Source organism: Plectrocnemia conspersa, unplaced genomic scaffold (genome assembly GCF_051122295.1).
Source record: "Plectrocnemia conspersa isolate PC_06_02 unplaced genomic scaffold, ASM5112229v1 ptg000010l, whole genome shotgun sequence".
NCBI lineage: Eukaryota > Metazoa > Arthropoda > Insecta > Trichoptera > Polycentropodidae > Plectrocnemia > Plectrocnemia conspersa.
The window spans coordinates 13,069,992-13,088,035 of NW_028277174.1; the positions used below are offsets into that span (position 1 = coordinate 13,069,992).

Sequence of the window (18,044 nt, forward strand, 5' to 3'; positions counted from 1 at the left end):
ATTTTTTTAATTGTTCGTCATGCGCCATGGCTTTTGAGTTGGTAATATGAAGTAAACAAAACTTATTATGCACTTAATCAAATACCCAACAACAGACATCCGGCCACCGGCCGGCGTGGTCACACGTAGACACAAACAATGGCGCGGCACTAATCCTAAGAAATATTGTTATAATTATTTTTTGTTCTTTCTTCTTTGTTGTTATTTACATTAAAATAAATAAATAAAATAATTAAAAACCCTAATCAAATAAAATTCAATAGTGTTTTTTATTACTGACCAAAAATTACTTTTAGAAAAACATTTGCTAATAAAAATAAAGCTGGCCCTGAAAAATACGTTGTAAATTGAACCTTGAAATCATCGTGTCTGTCGTCTGAATATTCTAACCGAATACTAAAATAGTAACACTCTGCTACACATTAGTTCAAACCCAAGAAATTGCGTTCTATTGTGAGTTTATTTTTGTTAAAAAAATATTAAATTTATTGAATTAATTTTAGAGTTCATAAACAGACAAGTTGCATTTTAGCATTTCTACATTATTCACACTATCTTTTTTTCGTCGTAAAAGGATTACATAAACGCCTCTTTTTTTACTATATTTGCGGTCATAGTCATCTTTTAAAAATACACGTTACTTCCCTTTATCTTATTTTGTGCAATTGATCATTTTACAGTTATGCATATGCTCATATACACAGGTGCATCTCTTTTGTGCTGTGAGATATGATCGTTGTCATTGTTCAGATTTTGAATGATTTTTCACGTTTATTTATGTACATAAAATTTGCATACAATGTATTTTTATTATATGTTTATGAAATTTCATCGCGGGACACGTATTGTGGTCATGTGTGTCGAGTATTGATGCATTTTTAATAGTGCGTTTCCGTATCGACACTTATGTGCATATTCATAATAATTACTAGGTGATTTACCTGTGTGTATAACCACTCGTGGGCATCGTCGTAAACATGTAAGAACTGAACTCCATAGTCCAATGGTTCGATTAATAACAAGGTGATAGTAGTTGCGAACGCAAATATCGGTTTCCTATGATCAAATCTCAAATTATCGTTTCGGATAACTACACAAAATTAAAATTGTAACTGGATGTTTGTTTCGACCGAAATTCGTATATGGGTCAAGAAAATCAATAGTTTTACGCGTTGGAATAGTAAAATGCAACGATTACGTTGAACTGTGCGTGTATAGTGTGTTATTAAAATTTGGATGCCAATTCAATCGACTGGTTTTATGTTCGAATTCATAAACATGCTATGCAAGAGGGGAGGTAAAGGTTCACGGAATAGATCGGATGGGTTAATTAGAACAAATTATTTTATATATCACTCTAATACAATTTAACTTTCATATAGTCCCTGAAAAATGACTCGAAATCGCTCCTTATTGTTCTCAAATGTCTTAACTATAATGATTTGTAAAAAGGAAATAGTCACATAGGACTTGATTCAGATTGCTATGTACAAGCAGAATACATTCTTACAATTATCAGTTATAGTTTCTTTTAGTCTGTATAAAATATTATCATAGTTCTCTTCTTATACGCAGGATCACCTTAATATTCTAGATAACTTACCATAAGCTGTGATCTTAACCTTGTGTTACTGCATTGTCTATTGTTTGGATTCAAGTTTCATCGCCAGTAAGACTTTCTCTTTGCCTGAAATACGTCCAAAACTGCTCGACTCGTGAGCATATTCACACCGATATAGAGGTTATTTTAGATCAATCAAATAGATATATTAAAATCGATATTGCTTTATGGTATCTGGTTGCTTCCAAACCGCAACTAGTTGATATCTTTTTTGTTTTCAAGTTTGCTTAGTTTAGCGGAATAATAATAACTGCGGAATTTAGCTTTAAAAATCCCTTATTTTTTTATAAATTCATTTTTCATTGATGTATAGAAAACATGCCATTAAATGTCATTTTTTAGTAAATGCTATTTTTTTATTTTACACGACGAGTATATCCGTCAACCGCACCGAAATAAATTTTGAATTGACGTGTATATACGTCTAACGCGGTTAAAAGGTTAAAGTGCCTTAGATAATCGCGATCACGTCCTTTATTCTTGACTGTTGCAGTCAGAAAGTCACTCATCTTGCATGACCTATTCAGTTTCTCAATAAGCTTGCAAAACACAAGGATGTTTTCGATGATGAATTGCTGAAAAAATGTGAGATGGTGCTTATCTATTTTGGGTGTACACTACAATCGTTTTTTTAATATTAATTTAATGAAAAATAAAACTTGCTTTACAATAATTGCTTAACGTTCACAACTAGATTTGTCATCAAAACTACGCATTTCAATTACATTATTTTAATTTTATTATTTTATATAATATTTCACATCTTGATAATCGAGATAATATTTGCATCAGTTAAAGTTAGATCGTAGATTATCAACAGTTTTTTCAGCATCTCGTTATGTTGTACAAAATATAAAAGGGTTTTTTGCCTTAATTTAATTGTGAAATGCCGGTCTATGTAGTTTAAAATTTTCAAATTAATATTTAAACATGTAAACGAGAAATGTCTCTCTGAGGCGAAATTCTAGGTAGAAAAACGGCGACAGTTGGATATTTCAGTCGTTTTAAATTACTATAAAATAAAGCATTCAAGTAATACGTAGTAAAAATTTTATATAACTTGTATAGATTTTTTACATTTTATTATATATATATATAAATATATATTATACATACATTGTATATGAGTTTAAGTAGTAGTAAATATTTTTTTTTAATTAATTAATCGAACGCAACATTAATATGGTTTTGCAACAATGTTCATATTAAAATAGCCTTGTTTTTTAACCATATAGATACAAAAACATAGTTAACAATGTGTTGCGTTACCACATCGAATTGTATGTAATGTTAATAATAGGTACACATGTTTTATATTGCTTTGTAGTACAACGGTTTTTTGCCATTTATTATTACGATATGTTGATTATATCGCAACGTAAACGTTAGCTGCAACTTACGTTATATTTTACGAACAAACGTGTCGATCTCGCTAAATCTGGATTAAACTTTACGAGCACGAGAGAGCTTTTAAACCGTTCGTTATCCGATAAACCTTCAGCTAATTCCCCTTTGAGAGATTAATCTCGGTTTATTCCGGCAGACGTATGTACGTTTATTAATATTTAATGACGTCATTAGATCAGCATTCGCGTATTCGTTTCAAGATGTCAAAGTCGTGAAGATGCATCCCGGTCGTTTGAACCGGAATTTTTGCGCTCGTGGACGCCTCTGCGCTGCGCGCATGCTCGAATATAATTTGTGTAAATATCATAATAAGTATTAAATGCGCGCCGTTGCTCAATTGCAACTGCAATTTGCAGAGTTCGTCAACCTAATTATCAATAACGGCTTTAATTAGTGAAGAGTTCTTCTTGGGCGTCAGTTTGTGTGATGTTACATCGAAGTATCAAAACTAAACACAATAATTATAAACGCATCAAAGTTATCGTGACGTAATTCACGGGATTGATTTTTTTCTCGTTGTTCTCAAGGCTGAAAGAGTATTATTTTTATAATTGCTTTGTGTTTTTTGAGCACTCTCGAACTGGCTCGACGTACATTCTTATGGAATTTAATATGATTTTTTTGGTCATGCGATTTTTTTGAGTTCGCATTCCGATTGCGTACTGTAACAAATCGACGTTGTTCGTATCGTCCAAGGTGAAAAAAATGTTACCGAGCGTTGTACTGATAGTTACAGCAGACGTAATATTTTGGCGAACTTATGCATTATTCATACGCCATACTGTCATGAAATCCATAAAAGATTATCGGCAGAAGTAAACAAACTGTGGTTCGTGGCAAAAAAAACAGCACAGAATAATTATAAAATTTTTCTTCTATGTCGATTTATTGTACATATACATTCTTAGAACATTTTTCGCTGATATTAATTTATTTCGCCTACAATTAAAGACTCCAATCAGAATAACCAAATTTTAAATAAATTTGCCTGTTTTTTTATTCATATTCGAATATTTGTCTAGTTATTCGTAAAGTTTTCGTTCATATTTGTCCAACTATTCGTCAAGTATTCGTAAAACACAATTCAACAATGCAGGCAGTCAACTTGCAGTATCTATAGCTCATTGTGCGCTTTTTGCTTTTTGCAAAATTTATTTTTTTATTCCTAAAATATATCCATGAAAGCCATTGCCAAAATTGAAGCAAAAAATCAAGCAGTCTCATACAAAATAATAATAATAAAAAACACTTTAATTTAATAAATTCCAAAAATTACTCATATTTCTTCGTTAATATTATGCAACTGTGGACTTTCTCAATGATTCATATTCGTATTCAATTTGATACAAATAACGTTTAATTTTATGTATGTAATTGTATGTTCATGTGTTTTAGCATACTAGCTGCAACTCATTGCTGATACTAAAACCCACATCAATATTAACTAAATGAGTTTTTTCTTTGAATATCTGCTATAAACCAATGGCCCAATGTTAATTGTAGACAACCAATTACATAGTCAGAATTTAAATTTAATTGTATGCTAATTTTACAGTGCTAATATATAACTCTAAAACACACAAAGTATCCAAAGAAATTTGCAGAGTAATTTGATCGATATTGAACAGATTAACAATTAAAATAATAACTAACTTTATGATATTTAATGATAAAAAGATTTTGATATCACATTCACTGTAAATAATTTTCTAATTACAAGAAGTTTTGGATAAAAAAATATTTTTTTATAACTATGTTGATACACATGTTTCAAAATATAATATCGTATAAAACTAGATTAAACATTTATTATGCTCATATTCATAGTCATCTATCATTTGGGGATTTACAAATAAATTTTAATTAAAATCACTTCAGGTTATTCAAAATAGTGCTATAAAAAAATTGTTTAAAACTAAAATTTTGTCTATAATTATTCTACTAAAATATGAATTAATAATGACTATCAAAAACTGCTAAAGACAAAATCAAATATGAATACTAAATTTAAATTAAAAAAACAGCTACAAAATTATGAAATTAGATCTGCTGATGATTTACACATCCCTCAAGTATTTTCTGTGAAGTTTGGCACAATTTTTTTATTCGATTTACCGAAACATTAATCAAATAATATTAAGTCAATTAATAATACATATATCGTATCATTATATAATTTTTATTTTTCAATTTCCCTTTCACTATGCTTTTTATTTTTCATATGAAATTTATTAATCTATTATATTTATAATTTTAATGTATATAATTGAAACTGCAGAATGAGTTATTTCTAACTCATGCGGTATTACATAAATAAATACAAATCTCGGTCAGAATTTTATTAACAGCCTGGTCATAATTATATTATTTAGGGTTAGAATAAATATCAAATGGTTAGAATAAAAACAGCATACCATAATATATGGCAATAATTATTTATGTTAAAAATATTTCATAAAATATCTCGCTTGGTCAGAACATTAAGCGCCCCATGAATTATTCTCAAAGAATCTATTTAATTGTATGTAGGACGCGAAGGTATTCAGAGTGACAAACGAAGCGGGAATAAGGACAGGGCGGCGGTGAAGAGCATGCTTTGCTTGTTGTGTTGACATCTGACAATGTGGCGAGCCCAACCAAGCAAGTTAGCTCTAAAACTCATTGATAATGATAATGAGCTGTCGACATGCGAATGACAGATCGATCAGTTGTACCAATCTTCAGCGTTACAGCAATAACAACACCATTGCTAACTGAAAAAAAGAATTCTTACCATTTAGTATAAATTCTGACCATCTAATATTTATTCCAGCCGCTTATATTCTCGTAATATAAAAGCTTTTATTATATATTATTGATTGATTTCGATAAAAACTGTTAAAATACCTTTATTCCCAAAGTCTTCCTCACAGTAATTATTCGAAATAAGACAACGGAAAACTTAAGCAATAGACAATTCTATTACTTAAGTTTTGAATTTATAATACATTTGAATATTTGTCATAAGCAAAAAATGTACATTTTTACTACATTGCAAGCATAACACTGTTGCGACTGAACCTTAGTAAAAACGTCACTTGCCAACCGATCAAAATCAAATCGCTTTCATTTTTACTAGCCTTGTATGTTTACTATCCGAATATCCCTCTTACTTTGATTATACGTGCAAATTATTCAATGTAAAATTTACATAATAATTGCATAATAAAAAAATATGCATCGCTATAAATCAATCACATAATACCGCTATGTATTTATTAATTTCAATTAAACACATATAATTATATGTTTCGTTATAAATTTTAAATTCAATTTTTTTCAGAATTTATTCAGACAGACATCTAAACATACTTGTAATTTAGTGAACTTTTTATTATCAACAGAGCGAAAATTGTTTTTGTTATTAGTATCACCCGTCTTTCTGATAAAAGTTTTGTAATGATTATCACTCAGCTTGCTTCAATCAGGAAAAGTTTGCGCACCTCTGCATCAGAGTAAAAGTCTGCATTTTCATAACGCTGTAACTTTTAAAGCATGCACCAGAACTGGAAAACATTTTCATGATCTAATTCGCAATATCGTTATGCATACATTCGCGTATGCGATTTTCATTACAGACCTTTAATTCTTGCGTTTTAGGGTCCGACTCTCTCGACCATAGCGACACATCCTGCCCGTCGTTAATCGCGTGCATGCGTTCACGTACTGGCGCGCGCGCTCCATAAGTTTACGCAACTAGCAAGCGTTGCGGTACTCGCAACTCTTTCGGTTCGCGTTTTCGCTTCAGTATGTTTTCGCGATGCGATCGAAAAACCGTCTTCTGCGCGTTGCACGCCTCCGATAACGGTCCGAAAGATCGCCCTATTGATTTAACGGTTTCTTCGTCTCCGGAGCGCGATGCTCCTCGCGAGCGCCGGTCCGAAGGCGCGCCTGAAAGTTTCAAGGTCACATCCGTGTTATGGTCGCATTCTGATGCCCACCTGTTTCACCCACATTCCTGAACGGCCTTCACCCGAGCGCGCCAGCGACAATTATGCAACGGTGCTCGAAAAACGACGATTGTGTACGAATATGCGCCTCCGCGCTGCTCAAGCTCTTCGGCGCGATTTTGCGTAAATGCCTGAGATTCCTCAGCGCCGGCTTCAAGGTATGATCGACGTATAACAAAAATCGCACTGCGTCATCGTTGTCATGACGACAGTCAACAGCATGTTTAGACGTGAGTCATAGTTGGAAAGTTTTACGTTTTCCGTGCTCATCGTACTTTATGTTTTACCGTTGTGTTGCGCTTTTCACTCGATTGCACACACGTCGACGTTTCGGCAGCGATGCATTATTCATGGTCAGTAATTAATTCGTTGTTCTAGAAGCGGCTGCGCTAAATCGTTAATTGTCGGTGTATAGTACCACTCGTCTGCGTAGATCGCCGCTCGCGGAAGAACGGACCACTTGAACCGTACGCGGATGTGTTCCGTTTTTGATGCGTACGAATTATTAAATCACAGTTTTGGCCGTTGATTTTATAATAATACACAACTTAATTGGCGTTGATTTGTTCAGAATCGTCGGCGTGACGTTAGTATGTTAACTGATTATAGAAATTGGTTTAATAAAATAAAAACACGGTTATTCAGATAATGATCATCGACGGCCTGAAATTTTGCTCTTTTGAAAATTTGTTTTAAACGCATGCGCCAACGATACAATTACGTATATTACTCACAATATGCGAAAACGCCTCTCAAATAAAAAAATGTCTTTTTGACACATGAATGTCATTTTAAAAGCTTGCGAAGCTTGATAAAATATTACAAAGTATAAATAAATATGTATGAAAAATTCTTCACAGAATGTCAAGCGTTTTTACATTTGGAACATCCACGTGCAACTCCCCTATTTGATGGGGGCTTAATAAAAAAGCGCCTCTTACCATCAGAAATATAAGCAGGATATTACAAAATTCAGAATGTTTTATTTTATTATTACTTTTGTAAAGAATTTTTCATATATTTTGATTAATCTAGTAAAAACATGTCAAGTATTCTTAAAATTACATTCCCATCTTATATGCATTTTTCGAGTGGCTTTTTTCTATATGCTTTTGGAGAAAATATGTGCTTTTGGAGAAAAAAATACTAAGACAAATTCATACTACTTCTAATGCTCATATAATAATGAATTTGACTAAACGTTGCTTATTTTAAGATATATGGATATTTCCGACTGAATATTCTATTAAGTTGATTGATTCATTGAGTTCTTGTAAAAATAATTTAATTATCAAACATTGAGAGGTTAGTTCAATATTTGTACGCCAATAGTGAATTTTGTTTCAAAAAATAGCGACAAATCGCCTGTTAAACCATTTGAGGAGTATAGCCATACATGTACGGTGGCCGATCATTCACTGTTCCGAAGACCCCCGGACAGTCATATATTTACTATTTTTTATTAATTTTATAAAAAATATAGAGAGCTTCTGGATTGATATAAAAATAACATAATACATATAATAATAACAGTGGGTTAACAACATCACCCATTAAGGCCAAAATGTTCCAACCTTACGTGCAACAATACTGTTTCACTGATATTGACCAGTGAAATTATAAATCATTGGTTTGATACATTTTCACTGGCCGTATTAGTCAAATAATGTTTCCATTAGCAAACATAAAACTTCACTGAAAAACACGTTCACATACCTACGTTGCCCTTTTCTCATCTGTTAAAAATGTTTTGAGTCTATACGAGTCAAATATAATCTATGGTTCACACCTTTAGCGAACGAAAAATGACACATATCGGATGGTCCACAAATCTCTTTACCATTTTATGTATTGTAGAATTTTTATATTAAAAAAATATGTTTGGAAAACGATGTCACGTAAATTGTCTCAATTTTCCGCTTCACGGCGTTTTTCATAACAGCTCTTCTCACATGTATCTGGCTCTAGAGTAGTGAAACTGAGATTTTCATGCACACAAAGCATTTTTTTGGTTAGCTGCTGAGAGCTACAAAAAGTGTAATAAAAGTTTTTTATTTTTAACTCGGCAGTTCCCATTAAATTTTAAAAGCTGATCGCATGGTATATTTAAGCGCCAAATACAATTGCTTGGAACTTATTGACTTGCATTTAGTCTGTTGTATCTATAAAGAAAAAGTTGATTTTTGTAATATCAGATCTGTAATCCATATCAAAGAGAAGAGTGAATGAAGATTTTAGAAATTCATGATTTATACTCGAGTAAACGTAAATTAAAATTTTGTGAAATCATTCGTTTTTATAAAATCTATCTTCCACTTGTGCAGGAATGCATTCTTTGAGCTCGGGAGTGGACATCTGTTTTTCTAAACGCTCTGCTTCACACATTTCCCTACAATAGACGTTGTCTTCCGGATCGTGGAAAATCACTGACTAATTCCAGTTGCTAGAAATGTCCAAGTTTAATATCATTGCTTTCAAAAAGTTATGTTATAGTTTCAAAATTCAATATGATTCAACGCATGAAAATTAATAATAGTAAAAATAGTATACTTTATCGAAAGCAACATCAAACGATTAATTCAATTCACTGACTCATCGGAGTGTTTGACTAACTGTACAAACAGCGTACGCGTCGACTATATAATTGCAGGTGTGGTATGTAATTAAGATTTCGTGCAAGTATACTTTGTGTTACATATAAAAAAATATTTAATTGAACGTATATACGTCATGATGATTCGTGATGAACATTATGATTACATACGTTTTGTGTTTCATAAGGCACACTGTTCTTACATTACACGTGGTACGTTGAACTTGGCAGGATGTATGGTAGGAAAGTCATAATGATGGTGCAGCCACATATCCCCTTGATTTTATGCGTTTCGCATGAAGTAACACACATGGCGAAGGGTGCGCTAAATATGCGTTTCATCGTAATGAGTAATGTCGCAATTAAAACATTTTATTAACCGCAAAACCTTATTTTTCAAACATTCTAAACTAGTTGAGATCGAATATGAATCGGAAACAGTAGGTCGTCGATTTGGTACATAATTAGTTAACGCATATCATATGCTATGGTTTGTATTCGATTAATTTATAGCTAATCATTTCGAGGGATTGATTTATTGCGCTCAATAAATTTTGCCAATGAATATATTCACTGGGCGCTGGTAAACGGTATATTATTAATCATCGCGAGAGGTTGATTAAAATTTTGCTCAGTTAAACCGTTTTCACGATTTAATTTACTCTGTTAATGGAGAGCCAAAGAAAGCCGAAATGAATCACGCATAAAACGGGTTAAATGGATATTAAATGTATTAGAGAGAAAAAGCAATGATTATATTGGCAATTAAAAAAATAAAAAATATAGTGCTAATGTTTCGTTTTGATGTATTGAAAATCATCGTTTAACCTTAACTTTACTGTGATGTAAACCGAGTGTACATGTTATCTTGTATTATGAATATCTATAAATATTCGAATAAAATGTTTACATTTTAGGTATTTTTTCCGCGATACTTACAATTTGATAATCAAGTATCAATATTGTTGTATTATATTGAATCAAAAAGTATGTATGTTATGTATTGAATTACCATTAGTATGTAAACCTACAAGGAACAAAAAAAAATTTAAACTGATTAATGTAACATTTTCTCAATCGTTTTGTAATGTCTTCTGTTTAATGATGTAAAAGCATTTAACAATTCTTAATTGAACATTTATAATACAAAACAATATTTTTTCTCCTCTTAAACAGACCTAAATGTCAGAACTTATTTATTCTTGCAACAACACATTTTTGTCGTAAATAATATATTTGGCTCTTATAGTGTGTTAATTTGAAAAAGCACATAAACTTAGTACTATGTTAACAGTAAACGTGTATTTTTTCTGTGAAGCTATATTTTCACTAACTGTTTCAGTGAAATCATATCCGAATACATTTTCACCGGTAGATATGTATTTCTGCTAGCGAAATTTATTTTAACTGATCAGCGCTAATGAAATTATATACTTCTTTGAAATGTCGATGAAACTCTCGTTAGTTCAAGTTAGGTTTGGTTAGTTCGCTTGTATTAGGTTTGGGTTTGAACAGCAAATGGACGTTTCACAACTGTTACACTGAATGTTAATTAATATTTTATTTTAGTTAATTTATATTAGGGGGACCAGGAAGTAAACCATTATTTTGTAGTGTAACATTGAAATTTCTTTAAAAAAAAACTTACTGAAAATCACACAATATTCTCATTTCTATTCTTATCTATTTTGTAAATTTTTAATCCACCTTTTGTAAAAACCTCGTTCACATTTCTGATTGTTTTTGTTACTCAAAAAGTGCTCCATAAATCGAAAAAGATGATAGTTAGACGCATCACGGTTTGGTGAATAAGGCGGGTGTGGTATAATTTCCCAGTTCTTGAATTTTTCCAAGGTCATTCTTGCTGTTGCGTACTCCTTCGTATGGCATCCGAGTTTCTGACTTGAAGAGGATCAGAATTAACTAGAGATTTTAATTTGTCATCATCAAAATCTGACCGTCGTCCATTTCTAGGAAAGCCCTTTAGGTTCCGATTACCCGATTTGATCTTTCCAAACTAGAAGTGACGTCTGTTATTTTTTAGAAATTACTTCCGTAGCCTTGGTTGCATTTAGTCCTTCATCGAAAAAAACAACATGCAGTAAATTTCTTGCTTAAACGTATGGATTTAGATTAACTCAAACTAAACCATATGAAAATAATAGTGAAATTCCTGGTATTATATTTATATAATTTTAACAGACCAGTTAAATGGATCAAACAATTGATTTATAATATCACTGGTCAATATCAGTGAAACTGTATTGAGAAATGTATGTTTAGATCATTTTGACAAATGATGTGTCGCCCTACAACTATTTTTTGAAACCAAATTTGATAGTAGCGTAATAGAATGTAACAAATAGAGTACATAACTGTCAATTGAAAACCACCATGCTTTTTAAACACCTTTCACTAGAACCTGTCAGATAAAATATATTTTGACTAGTATAAATATGTATCTACCGGTGAAAATATATTCCGATATGATTTAACTGAAATGTAGTGAAAATATATTTTCACTGGTAATATATATTATTTTAATAAATGAAAGTATAGGATAAACGACATTTCATATGCAACAACCCAATAATTAGTATCGTTATGATCGCACCTCAAATTAATTGTGGTATTTAATGTAAATCGTTACGTTTCACGTAGCGTGTCTGCATAGATAGCGCCCATATTGGAGCAAAAAGTCATCCGACTTGGTCCAGTTGGTCGAGTGCGATGACCACAACTCTATTGAAGAGATTCTGTTCTGGACGTTCGCAATTAGGCGCCATTGTTGTAGGATGTGACAGTTTGAAACGTCTGACGAGTTCAAAAGGTTTCCAAACCGCCTCGGGATCTAAACTGTTGTTTTGTGAACTATCGTTTTTTTGACACTCATCCATCAGATCTTATTCTAGACACATCGTGTGTTGTGTATTTGCATGTGTAGACACACCGGTGTGTCTAATTAATAATCACGATCGAATAGCTGAGTGTGAACGATTCGCGGAACAGAATACGTAAGAGGAAGGCCACCAGCTATGCTGACTCCAGACTCCGTGACGCTAATGAGAAGGTAGTAGATATGTACATATATTTCCTCGAAACTCTTGAAATAATCAAGATTCTTCTCAAATGAGACGTTGCTGGTTTTCTACTTTAGTAGTGTAGTTCTGCGAACAGGTTGTTTTTTTCGGTATTGATGTTTCAAGCACTGGAAAGCAATGAGGTGACTCTAATGACGACCGGATTATTTTAATACGTAAATTTAATTGATCGTTTGGTGCTTAGAAAGTGGCATAGTATTTTTAAAAAGTGCATTGATAATTTGTGAACAGAGTTGAAAATCTATTAGTTAGCTTCTTTAATCATATGACATCTGTGTAGCTTAATCTTGAAGGAGTCAATGTATCTTTTGGCTTCGAGCTGTATAAATACTCAATTCGCTATGACAAATAAATAATAAATATAAAATCAGACATTGAGTGCTGACAGATGGGAATAATTCAACTAAAATCATCGACTATGGTCCGGTTACAATAATACAGTATATTATTTTATAACATAATAATTGCATTACATATTTCATTTCTGTAATCACCACGGTATTTTTGGCACGAATTGTGTTCGTCGAGGTCGTTCATTGTTTCCATATCGATTATGTTTTTTTGCATAGGGAATTAATCGTGTGCGTGATTGAATCGATTCGATTTCGAATTACGTTTACGACTGTCAAAGTTTATTATAAAATAATTTAATTACGTTATTATTTTTACACATGACTCATTAAATTATCACACTGATAATAAAATATGACAGTTTTTTTTGATAATGTCTTTATCTATATTAGATACGCTAGAATTTGTGCATGATTGCTGTTGCTAAACTATTTTATTTATTTTTTCACCCTGGGTGTTCTACGTAAATCTTCCAAACGACGTCCATAATAATTTATTTTAACAGCCCTCATTATCCCATATGATGACCACCCAAAATTTTCCACATGCAACTAGAATTGAACTTGTACTTTGACACGATGGCTGACGTAACGCGTTACAGTTTCGAAACGTATTTCTAGAGCGTTTCCTGAAAAGTCGTGACCGTTCACTTCCCAAGATTGATCGTTCACTGCTGCTTAAGAGGTTCTATATCTATCGCCATTGTGACAATTCATTTATATAATACATCTGATGATGATGATATATGCGCCTATTGTAATCGCTTTATAATAACCGAGACATCTTGCAGACACGCAACCGAAGAAACAATAAAGCAATAATTTAATTTGTTCAACATTATACACGCCTTGGAACGTGCCAAAAAATATTATTATAACGACTTCATATATTGTTACGCAATTTCGCAAAGGATGAAAATGTATTTGACTCGAATGAGACGCTCTTCAATCAATTAAGAAGTATTGTCCCAGTTAATGACATGACCCACTCTTTGAACTTTATTATATTAACGTCACTTGGGCACGTTTAAGGCTTCTCTCTCTCTCTCTCTGCATTGTCGTTTATTGCATTATGTATTATAAACGCTTTTAAGGTCAACTCGCCGAAATTGTACCCACGTTTCATTATTGTCTTCTTATTTTATTCTTCTTATTGTTATTTCATATTTTTCTTTCGACATTCTCCGAAACAAATAGAAGGTAAACGTTGCACAACGGCGTATTTATTGTCGCTTGCAGTTCTTTGTCGAGAGAGGCAATTATGTAATAAAGTGATCAATGACAGTTTGTCCCAATTCGAGCTTTCTTATGGTTCGATAAATACATTACTGTGTTTATTATTAAAATGAAATAAGTTTGACAAACATGCCATAACTATTTTTGACATTCATCGGGACTCCAGGCTTCATTAAACATATTGCGGAATCCAGGTCTAAAGGACTTGCTGCCATTGCGGCTTCAAAACCGACATTTGACATGAAAAATATTTTTTTTATATATAATCAGCTAATTTGACTGAAACTCACGCTTGCTAGGTGTGGAGTAACACAATTAATTTTAATTTTAATAAACTCAAAGTTATTCAAAATATAGCAATAAAAATAATATTCAACACCTTTCTATACTAACCTTAAAAAACTTTATATGAAATTTTTAATACTAAAAATTGAAAAACATTGCCATTATCATATCAATGAATATTACGCGAGACCATATTAACCCATTTATCTCTAAAATCGATGACTATGACAATACCAAACTTAAATTTAAGTATACAAATAAAATGCCAAAATAGAGATATAGATGATTTTTTTGTAACTCCAGTAAATAATTAATTAAATTATTTTTTATTTTACTTTATAAAAGGTTTTTGTAATAAATCCTTAACCCTTTGACTACGGATGACACATATAGAAGTCATCAAGAAAATCGCCAGTATGCATTGGCCACCTAAAGCTGTCATGAACCTTTGAGCCTTGTAATATGTTTTTTTTTGTATAATTTAAGGTTGAAAATCACTTCAATTTATTGAAATAATATTTATATAACTTATGGCATAAATAGGCGCTCCCCCACATTTAAAATTTCTGGTAAGTCTATAAAATAAATAATAGTGTTTTTAAATTGTTTTTAATGTTTTAAATTTAGTCGCCTCCATTTGTAAAAAGTGACAGCTGTTTCAGTTGAAATTGCAGTTATACAAACACAAACAATAAAAACACTTAATTATAAAAAAAAATTGTTACGTGCGGCAAATCGATTCATTAGATGGCAACACAAAACACGCCTAATTATCAGTTAAATGTTACTAGTAGTTATTTTTAAATTACTTTTTAATGCCCAACTGTAATATTTTCCATAACATATAATTTCAGAAAATATGACGCATCGTTGGCTAATTATTATATTTATCTGTAGCATAGAAAAGGTTAATAAATTATCAGGAAAAAATTTCAATGCGCGGTTAAATAGCTTAAAGTGAAAAATGGAACCAATAAGCCAAAAATAATAAAGCATTCTCAGAAATTGCTATTTTACTGAATTCATGTATCACATTTAGTAGTACAACAAATTTAAGAGAATTTTAAGAATATTATTTCCAGAACTGATTTTATTCTAGCATAAATTACTATTTGGTCCAGCAAAGTATTTATTTTTTGAAAAATGATCGCCATTAAATTTAACTAATAAATTAGCACTAATAGTTTTATTATTTTATCGCAATAACACTTTAATTGCGATAAAATAATAAAACTATTACAAACTAAATTTGTATCTGGAATTAAAACTTGTCAAATGGATGGTAGAATATTTTTTATATTTTAATAAATCATTGCACGCTTAAAACGCGTGTTTAATTTAATGATTCATCTACACACATAATATTATTTATTATTTAATGTTCATATTATTGTTTAATTTTGCCGTCATGTGACATGCATCTTTTAATAACATTTGAATCATCGGTCAGTCTACTCTGATTTTTGATATCAAATCATTATACAACAATATAATATTCGGGAAGTAAAGATTATTTCTGAAGGATTGAGTTTTATAATTTATTTAGAACACGATACGGAAATATTGCACTTGCTCTCATTTTGGCATCTAATGTATGGAAGGTTTTCCTATAGCTCTTAAAGATCATAGATCGTTGAACGCCTATAAAAAATGAGTTCATCAGTGATAACAGATGGCCTTCCACTGTTTTTTCATTGTGAACGTCACTCCTTGCTTTAAATTCACGATACTATTTTGTCACAGTTGTTCTGTTTATAACGTCATTTGCATTTATAGAAACAAGTTGGTGATACATTTTAGCATAAGTCAGCAGAGTTACCATAGCCATTTTAATCAAAACGCCTGGTAATAAATTGATTCGTTAACTACACGTCGAATAATGTACTACATGTATGATAGTATGTTATTTCATGTTTGGTCTCGGAAGGGTTAAAAATGCCTTCTCGTACAGACGTATGTAGTTCATAGTGAGTCACCGCCGTTTAGCGAGGCCGTATCAGACGGTCGGTCGCCGGTTCGAAAATTGGCTATATTCATATCATAAACGCGACGAAAATTCTCGTTTTTGCCCGCGAACTCGCCACGTGACGCAATACAGCCTTTCACGTAACTCGGCCGTCGTGACGATGAGGACGGATGACGCAAACGATTGTCTGCCGCGGACGTCTATCCGATGAATGGCATGGATCGGATTCGATTAGATCAGATTTTATCGTTTTTGGGCAAAGGCAGTTATGTCATCTCTGTGAGGAAACAATTTCCGTGATCGCGAATTTGATCGATTAACTCTTTCCGGTCAAGCGACGCCGTGTACGTGACCGCGAAACTGAGTTAATTCGAGTCTAGAGTTAACGGCGATGATTGTGTACAGGATGATTTAAAATTGTGTGACTTTTTATTATAACGGTCTTAACGGGCTGTTACGAAAATAGCCTGTGATTATGAGAGAATCTTTCTTGTTATATTTACATATGTATTATATATACATTTATAGATCGAAAGTTGATTCTTTAAAAAGTGTATAGAAACATATGAAAAATAACGGGAAATTGCAGTTGTCTTCTAATTTGCTCTGTTCTGTAATACAGTGCCAGTTGCTGATCTCTAAAGCTCCTCTTACAATCTTTGATTTATTTAAAGTTAACCGCTTTGCAGACTTGGAGTCGTTCATTCAGAATATATATTCAGAGAAAATGGGGCATTTTATTTTTATATATTTTTCAGCGTCGTATAATATAATTATTTGTTGCATATTGATACTGTCAAATATAATTCTCGCAAGTGGTCTTATTAATATTTATTTTCCTTCGATAATAAGTGCCTTTGTTTTGCGCAGGCCATAAAAAGTGTCAGTGTATGCAAAGTTTGATTCATGCAGAAAGAGAAACTATATTTTTCTCAGGAGGTCCTTGAGTGGAACCCGGAAACTTTGGAACAGATGACATTCAATATAATACAGGTTCATAAATAATAACTATGCTTAATTAAAAAGGCCGAATGGTTGTAGCGAGTATACACATATACAGACTAAATTACCAATAATGTACATTTTTTGCGTTTAATGTTTGATATTGTTTGATATGTAGCCGAGGAGGGGGAGTGGAATATTGCCTTTAACATCGTAAAACAATTTCTTGAATAAATAATTATAGGTACCAGTTAACCCTTCCTATGCTACAAATAAATATAAAAATTAGCCACCGTTGCGAATTTTTTTTCTGAAATCATATTTTATAAAAAATATTTTTATTAGGCATTAAAAATTATTAAAAATATGTACTCATAATATTTATCTGATAATTAACCGTCTTTTCTTTGCTGCTCAGTGTTGCCATATAGTAAATTTCCAGTCACGGCCAAAAGCAATAAATCCGTGCCATCGCCGTGAAAACGCTAGTTTATCAAGCGTTTATATTAAGACTTTATAACAACATTACGAGTGAGAATCGAATAAACCACATC

General features: G+C 32.0%; 1 protein-coding gene across 3 annotated transcripts in view; it reads left to right on the plus strand.

The window, feature by feature from the left end:
- Nucleotides 1-18,044, plus strand: part of jvl (javelin-like) — a 153,338-nt gene that overhangs the window by 97,761 nt on the left and 37,533 nt on the right. Inside the window, exon 1 of one of the 3 annotated variants that reach the window (XM_088194290.1) lies at nucleotides 6,814-7,175. The exons of the other annotated variants lie outside the window; for them this stretch is intronic. Within the exon in view, the coding sequence (XP_088050416.1) occupies nucleotides 7,062-7,175 (114 nt within the window). The 5' untranslated portion in view covers nucleotides 6,814-7,061. Of the gene's footprint in view, nucleotides 1-6,813; nucleotides 7,176-18,044 lie in introns of those variants that run through there. 3 annotated transcript variants of the gene reach the window in all.